Below are 25,258 nucleotides of genomic sequence, written 5' to 3'. Positions count from 1 at the left end.
TTAGAATTAAGGATATTTGGGGAGACTAACTGGGAATCTCATCTTACTGGGCCGTTAATCCTCCAAAATCCCATAATATAGGAAATGTCCAACATCAAGGTTGTAATTGTTATTATAAGCTGAAATTGAGCCCTTCTCTTCCCCCTTAAACTTGGAGGTGAGTTTTATAGGGGGGTTAAGGGTTAAATGTTTTGCTTGAAGTGGATCATGCAGTTTTATATGAAAAAACATAAGATGCTTCTAGAAAATTAATTGTTTGAGATATCTCAGCTTCCCATTCAGCTTATAATACAGTAATTACAGTTTTTAACTAATTTTCCAGGTTGAAAATGTCATAGTTTAAAACAAAAGTTAACAAACGGAAAACTTTCTATTTTCTTATACTCATTATGGCCTTTCTTTCTTCTTTCCTTTTTTTAATCAAAACCCCATGAACTTAAATAAAGTAATCCTACTGTCTTTACCACAATTATAGTGACATGTGCTATAAAAATATTTATTTTTTAACTACATTGGCATTACAGTGGAGCCTTTGATTGGAGAGTTCAGGATTTGAGTATTTATGTATAAAGAAGATGCTGATTCCAGAACTTCCGTCAACTGCTCAAAAAATAAAAGTGAGGTATCTGCCAGTGATCTGAGTTACATGTAGGGATTTTCTGTGGATTCAGTTGTCCATTAAGTTTCTAAGTCTGTATGTTATATATTGAAATATATATGAAAGGTGTTGAACAACTTTAGAATAGGTAAAGAAATATGTAATGGAAAAAAAGGCCCAAAATATATCAAAATTCAAGTTTCTCTAAAATAATCTGCAAAATCTAGTATTTGTCATTGGCAGCATTATTTCATGGCTAAAAAGGGGATGTGAATTTTTGAGTGATGGCAGTGCATGCTGTTAATCTTAAAGTTGTTGCAAATTAGAGCAGAAAAATCAAAACTAGGTCAGAAATGTAAAATAAGTTAAATATATCACAATGCCTTACACAGAAAAGGGGCTTAGTAAAATGAAGAGCCAGAGTTTATTAAATAATTTGTAGTAGATGTTGCTGCATAACAGATCATCTCAACCTTAGTGGCTTAAAACATTAGCAGTCATTTTATTATTTCTCTGTGTATCATTTCTCTCAGGATCAGGAATTCATGAAGGATCCACTGGGCAGCTTTGGTGTGGGGGGTCTTTTGTGTGGTTGTGGTCTGATGGAGCTGAAAGGGAGTGTGTGTGCAGTGGAACAGCTAGTATCACTGTCTCTTACAGTGTCAGGATCTCTTCACAGTATCTCTTTGCAAGGACCAGTGGTAGCCTTAGTGGGAGTTGGACTGCTGACATGGTAACTGAAGGCTCCAAGGTAAAGTGTTTCAGCAGGCAAGGTGGAAGCTAGGTGCATTTTCTGACCTACCTATGGAAATCATGCGTCACTACTTCCACCTCATTCTCTCTCATGGGTGAGTCACAAATCCTCCAAGGTTCAAGAGGTAGAAGAATAGTCAAGATCATGTTGTAAATGAAGGGGTGAGATGGAAGGCATTGTTGCAGTCATTTTTGGAAGTGCAGTCTGTTCCAGTCAGGCTTCTAGAGGTCCCGACAATTCATATTCCTCCCACTTGGAAAATAGCCTTGCTTATGCCTCCCCAAACCCCTCTGACATCAGCTTGATGCCAGTGTAGTCAGCAAAATCTGGTGTAATTGTGGATGACACTCTTTAGGTATGTTTTTTCAGGTATAGTTCCTCAAGCATTGATCTGAAAACCTGTGAACTAAAGTGACAAGTTAGTTACCTGCTGTCTAACGAACATATAATGGTTAGACAAGCGTAGGAAATACTTCACAGTCTTGTTCAAAAGAGAAAATAGGAGGCAAATAGCAATCACTGATCCTTAACAGTTCTGCATTCCAGCCAGATATGGTTCGATGGCTTCTTAGTTAGGACTCATTCCCACCCTGGTAGTTCTTTGAGTCTTTTGCCTCTCCCCTCTGAGTCATACTTCTTTTCCCATAAAAAATCGGCCTGTATTTGCAACTAAATAGCCTTCTTACCTCACTTCCTGCTCATAAAAGGTTGGAAGTCTTCAGGGCTGGGATCGGCACTTTCTGTAAAGGACGGTAAAGAATATATTTTAGTCTTGATGAGCCATGTGGTTTCTGTTGCAACTGCTCAACTCTACTGTTAAATGTAGCTTCCATTTTTTTTAACTTCTCAATTCTGTAGCCTTAGACAGTATGTAAATTAATAAACTTGACTGTGTTCCAGTCAGACTTTATTTACAAAAACAGGTAGATTTGGCCGCTGAGCTCTGGTTTGCTGACCCTTCACCCAGAGGCCTCTTTTCATTCGGTACTATCTCTGTCCTTTTAGTGTAAACTCATATGATTCCTGTTAAAACTGTGTGTTTTCTTATGTGTCTATTTTAAAGCAATCCACTCCATTAGACCAAAGCCATGCCCACAGTTCTTTTCGAGACATACCCTTCTCTATCTTGGAGGTTCCTACGGGGTAGCACCCTTGAATCTTAGATTGTTCCCTCTTAGATTCTTAGACTCTTATATCCTGCCTCTCAAACAAAAGGGCTTCTATAAGACTTCTTTAAGATCTGTAGCAAAACTTGAGTTTGCAAGGTTCCTACGGGGTTCCTACGGGGTAGCACCCTTGAATCTTAGATTGTTCCCTCTTAGATTCTTAGACTCTTATATCCTGCCTCTCAAACAAAAGGGCTTCTATAAGACTTCTTTAAGATCTGTAGCAAAACTTGAGTTTGCAAGGTTTTGTGACGTGTATTACCTTAAATCTCTGACGTGCTAACAGTCTTACGTCTGCATTTTGGATTTGATCTATGTACAGAAGCTGTTTCCTAAAGACTACTGGCTGTTAATTTTTTTTTTTTTTTGTCTGTGCCCATGGTATGCGGAAGTTCCCAGGCCAGGAACTGAACCCACGGCATAGCTATAACCAGAGTCAGAGCAGTGACAACATCAGATCCTTAACCCACTGAGCCACAAAGGAACTCCTGGCTGTCATTTTACATTCCTTCCAAATTCTTCTCAAACATAGTTCCTTTTTTAAGGTCATCTTTGTCCTCTTTGAGGAAATCTTGGCTAGATCATTGAGTTTATTAGAGACTCTTATTTTCTATGTGACCATATATGACAGGTGGTTTTTTTTTTTTTTTTTTTTTTTTTTAAGGGCCGCACCCACAGCATATGGAAGTTCCCAGGCTAGGGGTCGAATCAGAGCTGCAGTTACTGGCCTACACCACAGGTCCAACTTGCATCTGTGACCTGTGCCACAGCTTGCAGTAACGCTGGATCCTTAACACACTGAGAGAGGCCAGGGATCAAACCCGCATCCTTATCGTTACTAATCAGATTCTTAACCCACTGAGCCACAGTGGGAACACTCCTAACAGTTTTGTCCTTCTAACTGCTAACATTTTTTTCCTCACTTACCTTGAAGCACTCAGCGATAGCCTCCTTAGAGCCCTCTTATGGTTTACACTAACATTCTTGGTTCTTCCAGATCTCACTGCTGGGGTCCTCAAGGGGCCTTCCAGATTCCGTCTGCCACCTGATCCTAAAGCCAGTCATGGCATGTTTTAGGTTTTCATTATAACAGCCGCTCACTCCCCGTACTAATATCGTTTTCTGTTATCTGTGCTGCAAGGCAGGTTTGCTGCTATTGACAAACCTTTCAAATTCAGTATCTTTTTTTTGAGTTGAGATATAATTGACATCAAACATAGTATCTTAAAAAGCATTTCATTTATTGCTCATGATTTCTGTAGGCAGGGTTTTTTTTTTTTAATAGTAGGAGACTTTAATCCTTCTTCCTCATTAATAAATAGAATTGGTAAACAGAAAGTCAGCCAAGATTAGAACTAAATAGACCATCAACCAGCTGAACCATGGTATTCATAGAGCATTCAATCCAACAATATCACAAGACACAATCTTTTTTTTATAAATATAAACATTCTTTTTTCCCATTAGGTTATTACAAACGATTGAGTAGATTTTCCTGTGCTATACAGTAGCTTCTCAATCATCTGTTTTATACATTCGTGTGTATATGTTATTCCCACCCTTTCAATTCTTCCCTCCTTCCAGCGGTTTCACTTGTGGTAACCATAAGATTAGTTTTGAAATCTGTGAGTTTTTTTTCTGTTTTATAAATAAGTTCTTTTGTATCATTTTTTTTTTTTTTTTTTCATTGTAGGCAGGAATTCTAGAAGGCTTTAATGAAGGTGGTTTTCTCTCAGGATCTTTCAAGTGGTTTCAGTCATAGGGGCTGGAGCAGGTACACTGGAGGAGTGGTAAAGGAGAGGAAGTGTGCAGAGCAGCTGGGGGGCCAGGCATCTCTCTCTCTTCATGTAGTCTCAGCGCCTCTCCATGGGGTCTCTACACATGGACTAACTTGTGCTTCCTCACAGCATGGCATCCTCGGGGGGAGTTGGCTAGCATATATGACCTAAAGGCTTCTAGGGTGAGTATTCCAGTGAGCAAGGCAGAACGCTCCGTCATTTTTTCTTACCTGCCCACAGAAGTCACACAGTGTCTCTTCCACCTCATTCTGTTGGTTTAAGTCACCTTCACCTCCTAATGGGAAGATAGTTAAGATGATATTGTAGGTGAACATGTAGGATGGGAGATAATATTTGCAGCCATCTTTGAAAATTAAAATCTGCTGCAAATAGGAAACATCAAATAAAGAATCTTCTTATCTGAGGTTTGTCCTGTACAAAGCTTTCTAAGTGTTAAAACAGGAATGATCCTTTACCTTTGGGAGCTTTTATAGTCTGAAGGATACAGAAGACATAAAGTTTTTTTATGTGGGCAATTTTATAAATGTTAAAGTCCTATAATTTATATTATTTGTTCAGATATTTCCTGGGCTCTATACCTCATATTAGGGCCTTAATATAATATCCAGTTCTCGTTAAACTAATGTCAGTCATGTCATTTGTGGTGTCCCTTTTACTCATTTACATTATTCTGAGTGTTAGCTAGGTAAAAATTTGACTTCCGTATATCTTTACATAATTTAAAAAGTACAACTGAGATATGCACCATGTGGATTCCTGGTTAATAGTCATTGGGGACTAGGATGCATGATATTATTACACATAGAAGCAGTATAAATTATTTACTCTGCCTCTTGAAATGTAGTAGATATTTTACCACTCTTAAAAATATTTTAAAAAGTGATTCCATAGTCTTTTTTTTTAGTGATTTAGCTTAACTCCTCTGAATGTGATCTCTTTTTTTATCTATGTGATTCTTAGTGAGTAGGATAGTTTTGCCTCCCTTGGGGGACATTGAACTATTTTTGGAGATGTTTTTAGTTATCACACCTGGGGGATGGGTGCTCCTGGCATCTAGTGGGTAGAGGCCAGGAATGCTGCCAAGCTTCTTGCAGCGCACAGGACAGCTTCCTACCACAAAGAATTATCTGGCCTAAAATGTCTCTAGTGCTATGGTTGAGAAACCCTGGACTAGAAGATTGTTAAGATCTTGCCTTCCTCCAAAGGACTGTGATTATTTTTTTCCAGGTTGCTGTAATAAAGAATAAATAAATACTCAGAACATACATGGCAGTGTTGTTCTAGGCATCTGCTCTTACAGCATATTTAACCATAGAGTGAGGGTGCAAAGATTTATTTCCTTTTATCCCTCGTAGTATTCAGTCTAGTATTTTGGTTGCTTGATAAATATTTTGTGAATCAGTTTTTTAGGGTAATTCTGTCACTTGAATGAATCTGAAAATAAGACTAGGTGAGAATTGTCAGTGAAAAAGGAGTTAGGAAGAAAAACTTTTGAATGAGATGTTATGTTGGAAAACCAAATATATGTATGTGTGTGATTGAAGTGTACTGTACTGGCTGCGATATGGGTATTCATTTAATTACAAATATATTAAATCTTTTTGTTGTTGTTGTTGCCTAATCTCTTTTCTAAAAGCAGCATATCTTGTTTTGTTTTTTTCCTCTCAAGTGCTTTCTATTTGAACTATTCCTCCACATTTAGCCTTTGATGCTCAAGTGATTCTTTTTGTGATTAATAGAGGTTTTATTTTAGAATTATTTTCTTGCATGAAGTACAGGTTTTCTTTACGTAGCCCATATTGCCTTATTTTCTTTCAATATTCTGGGTTCTGTCTTTCTTTCTAAATGTATTGAATGTGTCATCAGAATTGCTTAGTGAATGTTACTGCTTTGATCCCTTCTGCCCCCATTTCTAATGTTCTAATTTTCTATTTCCCCTATTTCTGAATCTTCTAATTTTGGGAATTTTGAGACTTTCTAAACTACACAAAATGCTAATCTTTATCATAGGAATAGAAATACTTCTATTTCTATTTAGTACTTTAAGTACTTTAAGTACTTCTCCACACATTTTTCTGTTTATCAGAGGTTAGGAATTTTTGGTGTGTTAAGAAAGTTCTTTTTTCTTCCCTTTCTGTACTTATCATGGGTAATTATTTATAGATATTACTTCTCTGATTAGTGTTAATGATATCAATGACTTATAGTCATTGATATATATATATCAATGACTATATATATATAAAATGAGCTGTGATATATATATATATGTATATATATATACATAAAATGAGAAATTTAAAGATTAAAACCCCTCACCCTTTTAAAAAGAAACAAAATACCAAACTCCCTTATTTCTATAAGGATGGATGTTGGGGATTTGGGGAGATGTGTGAATGAATATCTTGAATACCTGTTTCAGAAGGTGGTCAACATGAGTCATTGATTTCATGGCACATCCAGATAATCAAGAATGGTACCTGTCCATGTTAAAGAGAAATTTATTTTAAATACATATGGAGAGTTGATTAAATGGCAAACGAATATTTCTGTATACTTTGCTTCCATGATGCTGAATAGTTGAGGTTATAATGTAACACACTATGTTATGAATTCACAGAAAATTTTATTAAAATGCAGCTGAACTAAAATTTGGTTTAAGGAACAAAAAGGAAAGGAATACTAATTGAATCCATTTATTTGCTCAGTATTGTTATGTAGAAAATTTGACCTTAAAATACTTGCATTTCCTTTGAAAATTAATTTTCTTATATCAGCAGAACTCTCTTTAGGCAGTGTTAAATTCATTTACTGCTGCTTAAATTTATTTTCATTTTGGATTTATAAAATGTTCTTCTGAGATGCAGAAATATTCTTATTCCCTGGTGTTTTGATATCCTTACTGAATTCCCTATACAGTTTTACTGTGAATGTCTCAATATAGAAAATGGTACCTTGGGTGGTGATGAGATTTTTTTCCTTATCTATGCAAATTATGAATGTCAATTTTTCTCATAAAACAGGATGATGAAAACAATAACTCGTCTTCACAAAGCTATGGTGTTGCTTGAATATTTCACAAGTAATTCTTGGGTTTGGAGTACTGACAATGTCAATATGTTAATGAACCAACTGAACCCTGAAGATAAAAAAGCAAGTATTTTTGTTTTATATTAGAAAACAATAACATTCTAATTAGAGAACCATTAACAAACTGAGAAATAATTGGATATTTTCCACAACCATTATGCCACAAGAAGGTTGATCTGTTTATAGTCTCCTGTTAAAGCTTCACTAACAATTACTGGTGGTAAAATAAAGTTGCTTTAGGAGTTCCCGTCGTGGCTCAGTGGTTAACGAATCCGACTAGGAACCATGAGGTTGCGGGTTCGATCCATGGCCTTATTCAGTGGGTTACGGATCCGGCATTGCCATGAGCAATGGCATTGCCATGAGCTGTGGTGTAGGTTGCAGACGTGGCTCGGGCATAGGCCGGCAGCTACAGCTCTGGCCCAAGAAATGGCAAAATAAATAAATAAAGTTGCTTTATCCTAGAATTTATAATATAAGTATCTGAGAGTATCAGAAGTATTTTCAAAGCATGATTGAAATGAGTCTCTTTTTGTTTTTTAATGTCAGGTTCAAAGAGAACTTTGACTTCTTTATGCATTTTTCCCACACTGTTTTCTTTAAGTTTTAAGGAAAACCTTCTCTTAGAATTTTTTTCCATATATTCTTTTACTTTTTGCCATTCTACATTTGCAGTTGTTTGAAACACTGTATATTTTCTTTTTGAGGTTACCTTAGATATTTGAACATGCATACTTAACAAAGTCTAAATTGAACGATTTCTACAGCCTCTTCTTTAATGATAATAATTTAGGACCATAAACTGTTTTAGCTCTGGTTACCAACGACACTAATTCTAAGTTCTAAGACTTTCAGCCATGTCTAAACCACCAATTAAATTCAGTTTCAGTTATTATAGTTTCATTTTTAGAAATTCAATTTATTTTTCAAATCTTTTAGATACTTCTTAATCTTAAGAATTTTTTTCTTGAAACATCTTAATAAGCATAATTGCTTTAAATTCTATTTCTAATAATTCAAAACTTCTAAAGGCTGTGGCGCATTTGATCTGCTATCTGATGTTTAAGCTGGGTCTCGCTCATGGCACTTTATTTCTTTGTTTTCTATTTTTTTTTTTTTTTGTTTGACTATTCATTCATATTCCTTGAGAATTTCTATGGGAATTTGTTGGAGTGTAGATTAAAATTGGAGTTTTCCAATAAGGATTTGTTTTGGTTCCACCAGTAGCCTCTGAGTAGAAGCATTAACAGATAGTAGGTGGCATTAATAAGCCGGGATCACTTTTTAAATATCTGATTAGATTTTTAGCATAGCTCAGCTGAATATAGTCCTTAATTAGACTGTAGAGGAGTTCCCGTTGTGGCTCAGTGAAAACAAACCTGACTAGGAGCCATGAGGATGTGGGCTTTATCCATGGTCTCGCTTAGTGAGTTAAGGATCCAGCATTGCTTTGAGCTGTAGGTTGTAGGTGTGGCTTGGATCCAGAATTGCAGTGGCTGTGGCATAGGCCAGTGGCCAAGGCTCCAATTCAACCCCTATCCTGGGAACTTCCATATCCTGCAGGTGTGACCCTAAAAAAGGCCAAAATAAAAAATAAAAAAAGATTGTAGGACTGGTTAATGATTACAGCTTCCCAAAGGAGACTATTTCTGTCTTCTCAGTGCCAGCTTCCTTTCTTTTTCCATTTATTTCTAAGAAAATATTAATGTTTTATTTAGCCCAGTGTATCCAAAATAATATCATATAATTCGAACAAAATTTTAAAATTACTTAAAACTTTAAAAATTGTTTAAAGAATATTTTACTATAAACTTTTCATGCTGAGCCCTGAAAACCCAGTGTGCATTTTACACTCCACAGCACATTTTAGTTCACTGGCCACTTTCAAGTGCCCAAGAGATGTATGTGGCTTGTGGCTACTATATCAGAGTGCAAATTTAGTCCATTCTGTTGATTCTGCCTCACAGAAGTCCTCAAGTGTGCTGTTTCTCTGCCCAATTCCATGTGTATTGGCTTTACTTTTTGTTTTTTTTCCACTTGAAGTTCAGTCTTATTCCATTGATCTTAAAGTTCATTTTTAAAGGAATCCTTGTCTTTATTTACAGTTCTTTGTTACATAGCAGCTTATTTGTGAACTAGGAGTTTTTCATCTTAAGCAATGATGCACAAGAGTTATGAATACATGATCAATGGGATCTAACATTTTCTCTCTTTCTTTTGGTGCTTGCAGTTTTATTTATTTATTTTTAATTAAATTTATTTTTTATTAGGGTATAGTTGATTTAGTGTTGAGTCAATTTCTACTGTGTAGCATAGTAACCCAGTCATACATATATACATTCTTTTTCTCATATTTTCTTCCATTAGGGTCTGTCCCAAGAGACTGGATATAGTCCCCTGTGCAATACAGTAGGACCTTATTGTTTATGCATTCTAAATATAATAGTTGCATTTACCAACCCCAGACTCACCATCCAGCCCTCTCCTTCCCCCTTCCCCCTTGGTAACCACAAGGCTATTCTGTATGACTGTGAGTCTGTTTCTGTTTTGTAGATAGGTTCATTTGTGTCATATTTTACTTCTTCTTTTTTTTTTTTTTTTAGAGCTGCACTCGTGGTATATGGAGATTCTGAGGCTAGGGGTCAAATCAGAGCTACAGCTGCTGGCCTACACCACAGCCATTGCAGCACAGGATCTGAGCTGTGTCTGTGACCTATACCATAGCTCACAGCAATGCTGGATCCTTAACCCACTAAGTAAGGCCAGGGATTGAACCCATATCCTCATGATTCCTAGTCGGGTTTGTGAACCACTGAGCCATGAAGGGAACTCCATGTGTGTGTCATATTTTAGATTCTACATGTAAATGATACCATATGGTATTTGTCTTTCTCTTTCTGACTGACTTCAGTTGGTGTGATAATCTCTAGTTGCATCCATGTTGCTGCAAATGGCATTATTTTATTCTTTTTTATGGCTGAGTAGTATTCCATTGTAATATATGTACACTTCTTAATCCATTCATCTGTCAGTGGATATTTAGGTTGCTTCCATGCCTTAGCTATTGTGTATTCTCTTACTTTCAACTCTTTTGTATCCTTTCAGATGTTTCCCTTATAAGTAGCATATGAGTTTTTTTCTTTCCAGTCAATTTTTGACCCTTACTGGAAGATTTAATCCATAATGTAATTCCTGATAATTTTGAGTATAAATCTATAGTATTCTATTTGTCCCACCTGTTTAAGTTCTTTTTTCTTTCATTTTTTGCTTTCTTTGAGGTTATTTTTTACAACTTTATATTTTCCTATCTGTATTAGTTATGCAGAAGTATATATATATTTTTTCAGGTGTTCTAGTAGTTTACTCTGGTGATTACAGTATCTTTTCTTAGTTTATTAAGGTCTAATATAATGTTGATACTTCCACTTTTTCTTGGATAACACAAGGGCTGACACCTATCTGCTATTGTTATGTATTTTAATTCTGTATATGTTATGTGCCTCATAATCATTGTTATTATCGCAGTTTATTCAGTTAGTATTCATATAGATTTACCAGCATTATTGTCCTTTTACTGCTCTTCTCCCATCCTTGATCCTTCTCCAGTGATTCTAGACTTCAATCTGGAATCATTTTCATTTTGCCTAAGAAGAACCCTTTAGTTTACTTCCTCTAGTATATGTCTTCTACTGATGTCAAATTGTCTCAGCTTTTAATCTTCTGGAAGTATTTTTATTTTTCAAAGATATTTATGCTGTTATAGAATCCTGTGTTAGCAGTTTTCTTTGAGTACTTGGAAGACACCTTCTCATAGTCTTTCTGCTTCTGTTGCTTCTTTTGAGAAGTCAAGAGTCAGACTAATAGTTGTTTCTTTGGAGGTAATCTACAATGCCTCTTCTGATTTTAAAACAGTTTTTTCTTGGGCTTTCTGCAGTTTTACTCTGATATGCAGATATATGTGTATATCTGTGGGTATGTGTGCTTTTGTGACTTGCTGTCTCACCATTTTTGGAAAATTTCCAGCCATTGTCTTTTCAGATACTGCTTTTGTTTCATTCTTTTTCACCCTTCCTGTGGGAATCCAGTTACACATATGTGTGACTTTCTGATAACATCTCATATCTTGAGGCTCCATTTCAGTGCAATGGTTCTTTCTTGATTTGTTTATGCTGGGGGTTTTTTTGTTTTTTTGTTTTTTTGTTTTTTTTGGAGGTGGAGTTCCAGAGGTCTATCTAAGCTTGCCATTTTCAGAGAAGTGATGCGAAATTAAATAGTGAATAATTTATCACAGCACAAAATCTACCTGATTTTTTTTTTTTTTTTTTTTTTTTTTTTTGTCTTTTTGCTATTTCTTGGGCCGCTCTTGTGGCATATGGAGGTTCCCAGGCTAGGGGTCGAATCGGAGCCGTAGCCACCAGCCTACGTCAGAGCCACAGCAACACAGGATCTGAGCCGCGTCTGCAACCTACACCACAGCTCACGGCAACGCTGGATCGTTAACCCACTGAGCAAGGGCAGGGACCGAACCTGCAACCTCATGGTTCCTAGTCAGATTCGTTAACCCCTGCGCCACGACGGGAACTCCAAAATTTACCTGATTTTATGTGGAGGAGCACTGAGCAGTGTATGGCCCTCTTATTTTGGCAAGAAATAGCATTTTTGTAAGGCTTTCTTTTCTGGATTTATCTACCCTCTTAATCAAATGGCCTACTTACTGTCATCTAAACTCCTAAGCCAGCTTTCATAACATATTCTTTCTGTTGATGTCAGTACTATTCTGTAGGAAAATTAATGTGTGTGGTGTGCAGGATGTTTAAAAAGAAGAGATATTGTAGATAGAGGGAAACTAGAAATAAGTGTATTGATTCATATATAAAAGGAATACTTGGATCTATTTGGACAGTGGGGATTTTGTCATTTTTTTAAATGGTACAGGCTTCTTTCATCCTATACTTCATATACTTTTTAAATGCTGACATGAGTTTTCAGATTATCTTCTCAGATGTTTCTATGTTTAATGGAAGATGTGAAATAGAAATACAAACTTTTTTGTGAATAGCAGTATGATTTTAAAAAATAATACTGTAAACATTTTGTAACCATGTCATATGGAATTAGCCTTTAGAAAAAGTATAAATTTTTGACTAATTGTGAAAAAAATATTCAAGAAAGTAACCAATAATTTCCTTTTGTTTATGTAGACCTTTAATATTGATGTACGGCAGTTACATTGGGCGGAATACATAGAGAACTACTGTATGGGAACTAAGAAGTATGTATTGAATGAAGAAATGTCTGGCCTTCCTGCAGCTAGAAAACATCTGAACAAGTAAGTTTTATAAGGATTTGTTTTCATCTTGTCCTCCTCATCATGAAATATTACATTTTTTGGTAAACTGATTGACTGAGATATTGTTAATAATGTATTTAGGAAAAGTGATTGCCTTTGGGCTATAACTATGGTAGTATTGATTTAGCCTGTGGTTATTGAAACTTACTATTATCATCAACTTATACTGTTCCTTAATACTAAGTTCAGGTAGAATTTAGTTTTAAAAAAATCACTTTTTTCTTCTTTTATTACTACTGAAGAAGTAAAGATATTCGAAGAAAATAAAAATATTTTTAAAACTGGCGGTAATTTAAACTTTCTTTTACCCTGCTTAAATACATCTTTAGAAGAGGAAAGGCGATATAAAACATCATTCAGCATAGAACTTTTTTCTTCCTTTATAAAATAGGATTATAATTATTCTCTTAGTCTCTTTATAAAAGTAACACATACTAATTATTTAAAAACCCCTCAGGAGTTCCCCTTGTGGCTCAGTGGGTTTAAGGACCCAGTTGTCTCTGTGACAGTGAGGGTTTGGTCCCTGGCCTCACTCAGTGGGTTAAAGATCCATTGTTGCTGTAAGCTGTGGTGTAGGTTGCAGATGCACCTTGGAATCCAGGGTTGCTGTGGCTGTACTATAGGGCACAGCTGCAGCTTCGATTTGACCCCTGGCCCAGGAACTTTCATATGCCTCAGAGGTGGCTGTGAAAAGAAAATAAATAAATATTAAAAATGTAAAAACCCTCAGAAAATAGAAGAGGAAACATTGTATCAATCCATTGTTCAGAGATGCAGTTAATTTTAATGACAGTCTCTTTTATTTGTAGTAATTTTTAAACACAGTTTTATAATTTCAAAACTTTCACATCTTTGTGCTTTCAGCTCTTTGAGACTTTACAGGGTAGCCAGTTGTATAGAGGAGGAAATGGAGATTTGGCAAAGTTGTGTTTGACTAGGTCGTATTTTATTAATGGCAGAGCAATCCGGAATACTGATCTTTGACCCCTCATTCAAAGCTTTTTTGTTTATACTTGTTGTTGATATATTGTACAGTTAACCCTTCAACAACATAGGTTTGAACTGCATGGGCGAATTTACATGTAGATTTTTTCAATAAATATGTACTATAGTACTACATGATATGAAGTTGGTTGAATTCACTGATGCTTTAGAGACACAGATAAGAAGGGCTGACCGTAAAGTTACACTTGGCTTTTTCAGCTTTGTGGTGGGTCGGTGTCCAGTTCCCCATACTGTTTAGGATCAACTATAGTCCTATATCTTGCACTGTCTATTGAAGTTAGTGAAATTTATGTACTATTGCATATCTAAAAGTTTATATTTCTAACATCATTAAAAACATCAAAAGTGTTTTGAAACATGAGCAAGAAAGTGTGCATGTTGCTTTTTGAGAGCAGGAGGGTCCTCCTATGTAGAGCAACTACCACATTTTATTCATGAGTGAAAACTTGTCCACTTGGCCTTTGATCATGTGGCTTTTAGCTGTAACTGAAGGAGCTAAAAGCCACATGTTTGGGAACTTGTAAGCAGGTAAAGATGTCCAAAAAATGTTGATTGTAGGATGATGTATATAATGAATATACTTTTTTAGATTAGATAGGAAGCCTTATAAGTGCAAGGGATATGTCTTTTTAACCTACTACTTGCTGCCTAGCACAGTACTAGGCACACAGAAGGATGCCCAGTAATACTTAAGTAAATAAACTTGCATCCCAGGTATCCTGTTTTAAGAACCCTTTGTGGGGAGTTCACATTGTGGTACAGCGGAAATGAATCCAGCTGGTATCCATGAGGATTCGGGTTTGATCCCTGGCCTCTTTCAGTGGGCTGGGGATCCGGTGTTGCCATGAGCTGTGGTGTAGGTTGCAGACACGGCTCGGATCCTGAGTTGCTGTGGCTGTGGCGCAGGTCGGCAGCTGAAGCTCCATTCAATCCCTAGCCTTGATAGAGATAATGCATTGTTTGATGGACTGCTGTCCAGAGTGTGCACAGTCACGTTTGTTTGATGTCAGCTGAAATTTAAGGACTTCTAGTTAGTTTTTGAAGAAGTTTCAAATTAATATGTATTTGAACTTTGATTAGATTAAAACTGACTGAATTACCTGCTATGCTGCGATACTCTGTTTTAGAAAATAGTATCCAATACACATTTTGATTTGCTTTCCAGGTTGAGGAACATACGTTACGGTTTCAATACTATCCTTGTGATCCTGATTTGGCGCATTTTTATTGCAAGATCACAAATGGCAAGAAACATCTGGTACTTTGTGGTTAGTCTGTGTTACAAGTTTCTGTCTTACTTCCGAGCATCCAGCACTATGAGATACTGAAGACAAGAATTTAGCATTAGAACATCTATGCATATAGTGGTCTAAATGCACAAAATGTAAAATGTACTTAAGTCATCTCACCTTTTGTCAAGACATTAAACCATCTTAGATCAGAGTGTGGAGTAAATTACGGTCCATTTTATGTAACGTTTCAATGTTTATGCTCATAAAAGCCTAGTGAATATGCTGTGGTATGCCAGCTCAGATCTGCAGTAGCCGCCAAAACCATGGCTTAACATTTAGATCCCTAAAGAAAAGGGGTGGGGTGAGAGTAGGAGTAGGGAATAGGAACACTGACCAGTATAACTGTGCAACTCTGGAACATATTAATTAATTAAAATATGCCTTAACATATAGTGATTTTCTAATTGTGATATTTAGTGCAGTGAAATGCATTTATTTGGACAGGAATACCAGCTAACTTGATAGATAATTGATTCTTCAGTGTTTGATTTTTTTAATCAGTTGAAGTGGGTTTTATTTTCATTAATATTACAGCCAATGTTTTCACATCATCTGCTAAGTTATTGAGTGTCTCAAACAGGAAAGACATGTTTTCATTTTTATTTCTCTGATTAGAGGTCTGATGCATATCGTTTTTCTATAAGCAATCAGTTGCTTTCATAATCAAAAGGCCATGTATTGTTAGAGGCCCTACTGGATCTAAATGATTTTGAGACTCCATATCAACATATGCTATGTGTTTTTAGAAGGAAAATGAAAATTCAGGTGAGACTGTTAGTATCAGAAAGAATAGGAATACATTCTTCTTGACCACATTGTGACCAAATAAAAATTAGTCCTGTGACATTTTGTTCATGTTTCGAAGCTGGTTGATTACTTGAGACTTTGATCAACAGGTGCAGGTGCAGGGAGGAATTCACCCTACTTGCGCTCTCCTCCCTTTATAAATTTTATTAATAGGACTTTAAAAGGCTTATACTGTCTTTCTAATGAAAACTGAAAGTGTTATTATGGAAGAATGTATTTGCAGGTAGTCCTAACATTAAGAAAATGTTCTTATATGTGTGTAAACACATACTAACTTTTGACCTTGAGAGCTGAATTTTCAAGAAAAATAAAATAATGCATAGAATAATGTGTATAAAATTAAATAAAGAACTTTATTTACATACCACATAAAGTAGCAAACTGTTGAATGAATTTGAAGATACCATTTATTTTTTTCTGCATGTGGTTTTAGCTTTTAGAAAGAAGTGCATTATAGAAACAAGTAATAGCAAGAAAATTAATGTATATTTTAATGATACATTATAATTCCCGTTAAATCTAAGAGTACCTAACTCTCCTTACTGTTTTAACATGCATTTGGTTTAACAGATCAGTAACATGTTCTGATTTAGCTGATCAAATTGTATATGTTTAAACAATTAACAGTGTATCTTGAATATGTTTAATGAAGTCAGTTCACAATACAAAAAGTTACATAGAACTTTACATCTTAAATTTCTTTGTCAATTTAAATGCAATGTAAAGGTTTATTTTGTTATTGTGAAGAAAATTAAATGTAAAGAAAATCACCTTCTTCCATGCAGGTGTATAATCTTGAAAAGGAAAATGCTTCTGTGTTGAAGCCAGATTTTCTGTAGTAAAACTTTTAAAACATTATTTTAAAAGAAGTATGTATATAAATATATATGTGTGTGTGTATATATATATTCTTTGGAATGATACTAAAGTCTCTGGTCTAGGACCATGCCTTGTATAAGGTGTGAGAGACCATGGCAGTGTCTAAAAATGGAATAAATGATGATGCCTTTGATTTAAAATGGCCCACATAATTAACTCTAGACACTCTATACTTTGAGTACTCCATCTCTCCAAATACATTTCCCTAATGTGCTGAAAGCTAGTTAACATTTTTATGATTTTTATACATCTGCCAGACATACTTCATCAGGCCTGTGAAGTACATGGGAGGTCTACTTTGTCATTGTTCTTGTAATCTATCTTAAATGCTAACTGGGAGGGTGCTGAGACCACTGCATTAATTTTGTGTGTTAAGAATTCTTTTGCAAAGAAAGCTAATGAATGAATTAATATGTCATTCTGGAATTTAAAGTTCAAAAATTAGTATAAAAAAATATTTGGGTTGTTAATCCTCACCAACTAGTCTTTAAGCCTAATTCAAATATAAAGATTTTGGAAATCATTTCTATTTATGTCATTTGCCCGACATGATTTTTAGTTCTTTTTGATTATATTTTATGCACAAACTCAAATTTTAACAGGATAGCCTATTAAAGTAATATTTCACTTAACTCATAAATGGGTTTTTTTCCCCTATTTGCTCTTGATTCTTATAATTCTGGCATATGCATTTGTCAATTGTGAAGTCCATTGTAACTGTATTTAAACTTGACTTGGCAACATAATATGTTCTAAATCTCAACACAGAGAAGCGTGGCAATACATTCTTAAGGGTAGTATAAAAGAAGCACTTTTTGAATCTGTGTGATAAAGTTTGGAATCAGGGAGGGACGTCTTATTTCTCCTCCCTTTTTGTGCTTGTCTGTAGGAACTGGTTCAGGATTTTTTGCTTTTTTGTTTTAAATGTAAATCGATAGTCTTTTATAAGTAGCAAATGGAAACATATTGGGTGCCTTTGTTTGTAAACCAAAAAGTAATAAATGAATCCCTATATTTCCATTATAGTATTTATTGTATTTTTACAATAATTATCCTGAAAATTACCCATGAGGTAATGTGGTTAGGATTGCAGGAAACAGTTCTCACTTACTCTTCTTACCTTTTTTAGGTATACTCATTACTTTCTGTATCCTAATTTTATTTAATTCTAAGTCTCTTACACAGCATTTTAGGGGAAGCCTGTAGGCAGGATGAGTACTTTTTGTTGAGGAATTACTTTTATGTATTAGCTGGAATGAAGTAGTTCTTCTAAAAAAAACATTACCAGGAGACTGCCATGGTATCATTAAGCTCCAGCTACTCTCCTCCACATCCAATGATATTAATTTATAAATATATTTGCTGTAATTTATCTGTTGAATACGTATAAGGAATCATTAATAGAGAGAAACTGTAAAAAAAGGAGAGAGCCTATATCAGGCTGGGGTACAGGTGAATATAAATGGCCTTCCAAGCAAGCTCTTTAGGACTGACTCCAACCCCTGACCTGAAACTATTAGCACTGACTTGGTCTCTTTGAGAAAAACTCTCTAATCTTTTGCATAAGGAACTAGAGAAAAGAATGTATACTGCATAACTTGATATAGAAATGAGTTAATTAAATTTACAGTCTCTGATAAAAGAAATATGAAATATTTTCTAATTGAATTAATATTTTTATCTTGAGGCATTTTCTAGTCATAGAATGAATGTCTTTTTTAAAATGGTGGTACTCTTAGCATACATCGTCTCTGCTACCCTTGAGATTCCTAAACAAATCATCTTTGTCATTTGAGCATAGTTGTGCATATTTGTTAAATAATTCCTTTGATTTTTCTTTATTAAAGAAAAATTTGAGTAACATTAAGTTTGACGTGCTCCTTTGCAAATTGATGACTATAAAATACATTTATATAGAAAAGCATAACATAAGTATGAGTTTACTATCTTTACAGTGGGCGAAATTAAGGCTATAATTATCTTTTTCTTCCTTTTTGGGGGGGTCGTAAATCACATATAATACCTGTTCTTTTATAGAAGAAGAGGAGAGGCAGTGGGGATTTTTTTGAATCCATTAAAATATATAAGCATTCCTGGGCGTCTCTGTTGTGGCTCAGTGAAAATGAATCCATAAGGATGCAGGTTCAATTCCTGGCCTCACTCAGTGGGGCAGGAATCCTGTGTTGCCGGGAGCTGTGGTGTAGGTCACAGGTGTGGCTTGGATCCTGTGTTGCTGTGGCTGTGGTGTAGGCTGGCAGCTGTAGCATGATTCAACCCCTAGCCTGGGAATTTCCATATGCCTTTGGTGTGGGACTAAAGGGCAAAAATAAATAAATAAAATAAAATATACAAGCATTCCTAATTATTCTCTTCAAAATATTTACCTTAGGATTCTCTTCCAGACATTTGACTTAGTTTATGTTACAGCTTTATGGGGTTGGGGTTGAATTAGATGTCCTCTGAAGATACTTTACTGGCAGAATTCCTTTATTTTCTGCTCTTATACAGAAAACCTAATTCACTTTTTCTATTTCTCTCTCTCTCACATATATCTATGGAGAGCCTGTCTTCAGTTTTTGAGAGCAAGGTATAACTGGAAAATGTTAGATTAAAACACATAGAAATGCTAATTCTTGATGGTCACTGATCTAAAAAGATAATTTCACATGACTCAACCGAGTATTAGAACTTCTATTTGTTTTTGTTTTTAACAAACGCACCTGAACTTAAACATAGAGTTGAGTGGGATTTTATTTAAAATGATCATCCCAGGAGACTGTGTATTTATTTCATTAGTACCTAATCTTTTGATATATATTACCCACTTTTCTGATTTATGTTACATCTTTCATATGTTTTGGTCAATTTTCCCAACCTGGTTGTTTTCTTGAGAGTAAAACCAGCTTGCACCTTTCACGTTATAGAAGTAACACAAGTGAAAACTTGTTGAACACTCATTATGGGCTGGACGCTACTCTAAGGATTTTACGTGTATTAACCAATTTGTGCCTTACAGCAACCCTTTGAAGAAGGCACCTCTGTTACTCATGTTTTGTAGGTGTGCTAAGTAAGGTGTGTGATATGAATAATTTATCTGTGTTACACTACTAGCAGAGCCAAGTTTTGAACCCAGGTAGTCTAGCTCTGAAGTCCACTAAACTTGTCCATTACACTATACTGTCTTTCACTGTAGAAACATGTTTCTGGATAGTTCAGAGAGGATTTCTGACTCACTGTTGGGTTAGGCATTATGTTTTTTGGGTTTGTTTTTGTTTTTATTTTGCTTTTTAGGGCCATACCTGAGTCATATGGAGGTTCCCAGGCTAGGGGTTGAATTGGAGCTATAGCCGCTGGCCTGCACCACAGCCATAGCAACACCAGATCCAAGCCACATCTGCGACCTACACCACAGTTCATGACAACGCTGGATCCTTAATCCACTGAGCAAGGCCAGGGATCAAACCTGTGTCTTCATGGATCCTAGTCAGATTCGTTTCTGCTGAGCCACGACAGAAGCTCTACCTTATGTTTTATATTGCAGTTATCTGTTTCTCTATCTATACCCCTCAGAACACTATAAGCATCTCAGTGGCCCAGACTGGAATATGACACACTGTCTACTCTTAAGGGTTATATGACTTAACATAGGTAAGTAAACATAGTTTTAATATAACATATAGAGAAAAGAACAAAATGCTAAAAGCACAGAGGAGTGATTTACGGCTTAGTGTTTCAGGGAAGAGCTCATTCAAACGTATGGCATTTGAATGGTGGTCTGATTGAGAGACTGCAGTATTCCAGGCACAGGAAGGGCGTGTGTAAAGGGAAGAGTGGGAAGCTGCGAGGAAATATTTTGGTGCTGACAGATAAGATGACTAAGGAAAGATGAGTCTGTGGAGGCAAATGTGGGCCAACTGAAGGCCTTTGCATTTTCAGAATTTCCCATGAAATGGTCAGAAACACTCAGGAGATTCTCCTAGCCAGAGGACACTCAATTCCTGTTGAATATGAATAGATTCTAGACATTCAGTGAACTGACCTATTACAAATTTTTCCTAAATGAAATCAGTTTGAGAAAAAAATTCTACTCAAATAGTGTCACTAAGTGTTTTCGAGAAAACAAACCGCCAGTGTTTAAACAGCTGCTCTCTCTGTCAGTTTTCTGGTTCTCAAAGTGTGAACTCTAGGCCAGCAGCATCAGCATCTGCATCACCTGGGAACTCAGCAGAAATGCAGCTTTCAGATCCCACCCAGACTTACTAAATCTTTTTTTTTTTTTTTGCTTTTTTTAGGGCCGCACTTGCGGCATGTGGAAGTTCCCAGGCTAGGGATGGAATCAAGAGCTGTATTTTCCACATATTCTGCAATAAGCCTGAGTTTTTTGTAAACCAAAGCAAAATTTATGTTTTAAAGTAACTTACAGATGAGAGTACATGGAATCTGGTAAAATAACAGAAGCATTAGGAAAATTAAAAAACAAAAAAGGTCCATTCATTCTGTGTTTTTATTTGTTTTGTTTTTGCTTTTTAGGGCCACACCTGCAGCATATGGAGGTTTCCAGGCTAGTGGTTGAATCAGAGCTGTAGCCACTGGCCTACACCACAGGTCACAGCAACGCTGGTCCTTAATCCATTGAGCAAGGCCAGGGATCAAACCTCCGTCCTCATGGATGCTAGTCAGATTTGTTTCCACTGAGCCATGAAGGGAACTCCCATCCTGGGTTTTTAACTCCAGATCTTGACATGGCATTTTTGTCTTATGATTAGAGAACAACAACTTACTATGCTACGATAGCCCTTGAAATTGTCCAGGTCTTTGTTATGCTTTTGGTAAACTTGCTAAATATTTTCTGTGCTTGCTAGTTTCTAACTCAGTCTTTCTTTGGTACCACCTGTGAGTGTATGTCCTTTCTGTGCAGCCAAGTAACTACTTAGTGTCCTCCAGCTAGCTTAAATTTCCCATGGTAATTCCCATTATAATGCTCACGTTATACATCATTTAATTATGAGTTTATGGGGTCACCTACCACAGAGAGTGCTCAACTCTTAGATTGAGAAGGTATTTCTGCCCTTAAAGCTGAGTTCAGGAGCCTGTGCCATGCGAACCTCTCATAATTACATGCAGGCAGTTGAAAGTATTGCTAATTTTAGAGTGTCTTATTTGAGAAAATCTGAAATGATTAGGGTTTTTGCCTTAAGCTATATGAAAACAGGCCCTGTTAGATTGAAAATACCTGTTTTGTTTCCGCCATGTGATTATGAGACCTCCCGTAGGGCACAGCCTGTTCTTTAAGGATTCTGGCACATGGAAGTTACTCAGTGAAGGTCTCAACTTAACTGATAAGTTTGTCTTTCCTTCTATCTGCCCTTCAGCCCCGGGATTGTTAAGCTTCCTTTTCATATATAATACAACATTTTGCAATCAAGAAGCATTTGCCAAAAGGCATATGAAAGTTGACACCAATAACCTCTTTTTTTCCCCTCACCTAGAGATGCTAACAGAAGACAATGCAAATGCTCCAAGTTAGAAACTCCACAATTGACAAACTTTACCACATCTTTCATTCAACATATATTGATTGGCATGCTAAGTACAGTCTTCTGAATCCTTAGCGGATCATAAAGCACTAATTCTGGTGCCTGTACTACTTCTAGAGTTTTTCTTTATGAAGATGTCTATCCAGAGAAATCTAGTTGTCTAGATTGAAGGGCCGCTTGATTTCTGGTGTGTGGTGATTCCTAGTGTTATGTGCTATAGATGAGAAAAACTCTGGGTAAGCTTTGTGAATCGGCTTAGCTCAGTAGTGTTAAAGCCTTTGGGAGGGTGGGTTGTGCTTATAACATCTGGCAGCATAGTAAAGCCTAATGGCACATTTTGACACATTTTGACCTGGCTACATCATCTGCCTTCTTTTCCAATATACTAGAATGCATCTTGTACGCCTAGGCCAACTTTTGACTTTTTTTTTCCTTTAACATAAGAAGTAGTGTTGCGTACACTCTAAGAATGGCCCACATTGCCCTGACATCCACTTCCACCCTCACTTTCCTCATTGTGTAATTTCAGTATTATTTTAATTCTTACCATGATAAAAGCACACCCCACCTCTCTTATATTGTCAAATGAACTTTACCTGCAAGCATATTGTATATATCCGTAGTCTATTAACCATAAAATTCTAGGTCATCACAGAGCATGAGGATGGTTTCTTCAAGAAGTGTCTGTACTGGGATCCTGGGGTATCCACAGAGCTTCCTTGGCACTAGGCACAGGTATTAGCATAATCTCAAAAAGACACAGAACCATCCCCTAGGTTGGGCATCCTAGGAGGAGTTCCTTATGTCTGAAAGGAAACCTTTTTTTCCCTTAAGGCAGACAAATGCAAGGGGAAAATCTAAAATCTTGACTTTTAGGCAGTTTAAAACTCCACTCTGGGAGGAGGAGGGGAACACTCTAGCCCTGGATCTTTTTCACAAAGCCCAGGTAATGTAGTACAAATCTAGCCTGTTTGAGAGTCACTATAGCTTTGTTTGCCCACCCTGGTCCCATTGCTGCTCTGCTTTTGGTCACAAAGTTCCTTGACAGTTCTTGTTCTTCTCTTCCCTATTTCCCATTTGAACGTTCCCTTTCCAGCTGCAGTGAGCCTTCCAGGATCCTCTGACATTCTTGCAAAGAATTGGACTAATACTCCTTCTAGGAGACTGGATTCTTACAAGGTACACAGACATGAAGGATTTTCTTCAAAAATAACTAAGCATTTAGTTTTTTATTTTATTTTATTTTTTTTTTTGGTCTTTTTTAGGGTCACACCCATGACATATGGAAGTTCCCAGGCTAGGGGTCAAATTCAGAGTTGCAGCTGCTGGCCTATACCACAGCCACAGCCACAGCCACGCCAAATCCAAGCCACGTCTACAACCTGTACAGCTCTCGGCAACCCTGGATCCTTAACCCACTGAGCAAGGCCAGGGATCGATTCCTCATCCCCATGGATACTACTTGGGTTCATTACCACTGAGCCACAATGGGAACTCCCTAACTAAGCACTTAAAGATTAAACAGTGTCAAAAGGAATTCTCATAGTGCATTGAATGTCTATTGCTGTCCTGACGTGACTCCAGTTTTACCACTGATACTAGTATATACAGATTGTCTTTTTCCTTTTATTTGCCAGAGAACTCAGCAAATAAAAGTTGCTGTCAGAGAAGACACATCGGGGTGGGGGTAGAGGAGGAAGCCTTCCCTGAAATATAAATAAATAATTTGTCAAGCGCTATACTTATTTAATTCTTACTTGAGTTGGATGATTTTGTTAAGTTCACATTCCTCGCAGTATTGCTAGAGTTTTCGAAGAATCATGGCCTAAGTTAATAAAGCCCTAACTGAAAATCCCATCTGTCTGTGGATGATGCGTATACTTTGCAGCATACAGACCACCACAACCCCAGAGCTCATTCCAGTTAACCCCCAAACCTGACCAGTGATCAGAATTACTAGGGTAAACTTCAACATTGAGGTTCCCAAAGCCTCCCCCAGAGTTTCTGATTAAGTTTAGGGAGAAGCCTATGGGATTTTTAAAATTCTTTCACAGAGATTGTGATGAAGATCCAGATTTGGTTTTTCCTCCCTTAAGCCAGTTATCTGAGGAGCTGCATAAGGATAGAAATAAATGCCTAGGTCCCGCCCAGGAGCCTTTTATTTTTATTTTATTATTATTTTTTTTTTAGGGCCGCACCTGTGGCATATGGAAGTTCCCAGGCTAGGGGTTGAATCAGAGCTACAGCTGCCGACCTACACCAGAGCCATAGTAACTCGGGATCTGAGTCACGTCTGCGACATACCCCACAGCTCACAGCAACGCCGGATCCTTAACCCACTGAGCAAGGCCAGGGATTGAAACCGCCTCCTCATGGATCCCAGTCAGTTTCGTTAACCCCTGAGCCACAAAGGGAACTCCCCAGGAGCCTTTAATCAAGGAGATCTGGGATGGGGACCAGGCATTTGTATTTATAACAAGGGTAATTTGACATACTTAGGGCAATTCAAGAACTGCCCAAACCTTTTCAAGAATTTTCTTGCCACTCTTGGGAAAAAAATCTTTTCCAAATAAGACAAAAGCAGATGACAGAAATATGCAAAATTGCAATTCTTTAGCATTTTTCAGCAAGTTCCACTGCCATTTAAGTACAGATAATGATTGGTCTTGTAAATGAATACTCTGTTTGTACTTCTCTGACATACTATCTCATAGTCACTGTGGAGCACAAGTCACTTCTAAAATTTTTAAAAATTGGAGTTCCCATCATGGCTCAGTGGAAATGAATCTGACGAGCATCCATGAGGACGTATGTTCGATCCCTGGCCTCACTCATTGGGTTAAGTGTTGCCACGAGCTGTGGTGTAGGTCGCAGACAAGGCTCAGATCCCAGTTGCTGTGGCTGTGGTGTAGGCCCGCAGCTGTGGTTTGGATTCAACCCCTAGCCTGGGAACTTACATATGCGGCTGGTGCGGCCCTAAA

The 25,258-nt window shown here is 36.7% G+C and overlaps 1 protein-coding gene and 1 long non-coding RNA gene across 33 annotated transcripts in view; both read left to right on the top strand.

Annotated features, from left to right (window-relative positions):
• FAR1 (fatty acyl-CoA reductase 1) overlaps positions 1–18,607 on the top strand; it is a 73,159-nt gene extending 54,552 nt beyond the window's left edge. For 10 of the 32 annotated variants that reach the window (XR_014836411.1, XR_014836396.1, XR_014836412.1 and 7 more), the window contains 3 exons: positions 7,341–7,470; positions 12,609–12,736; positions 14,928–18,607. Coding sequence is in view for 7 of the 32 variants with exons in the window: in XM_013994547.3 (XP_013850001.1) it covers positions 7,341–7,470; positions 12,609–12,736; positions 14,928–15,090 (421 nt within the window). In the remaining 25 variants the exon portion in view is untranslated. 32 annotated transcript variants of the gene reach the window in all.
• LOC146405372 (uncharacterized) lies at positions 721–6,656 on the top strand. The gene is made up of 2 exons (XR_014837292.1): positions 721–2,484; positions 2,618–6,656. It is a non-coding gene; the product is annotated as an uncharacterized LOC146405372 (long non-coding RNA).
• Positions 18,608–25,258: the final 6,651 nt, after the last annotated feature.

Source organism: Sus scrofa, chromosome 2 (genome assembly GCF_054392235.1).
Source record: "Sus scrofa isolate SSC_HxYL_T2T_F1_AM1 chromosome 2, Sscrofa_HxYL_maternal_Yorkshire_Landrace_v2.0, whole genome shotgun sequence".
Classification (NCBI taxonomy): domain Eukaryota; kingdom Metazoa; phylum Chordata; class Mammalia; order Artiodactyla; family Suidae; genus Sus; species Sus scrofa.
This window is presented reverse-complemented; position numbering and strand designations above follow the sequence as displayed.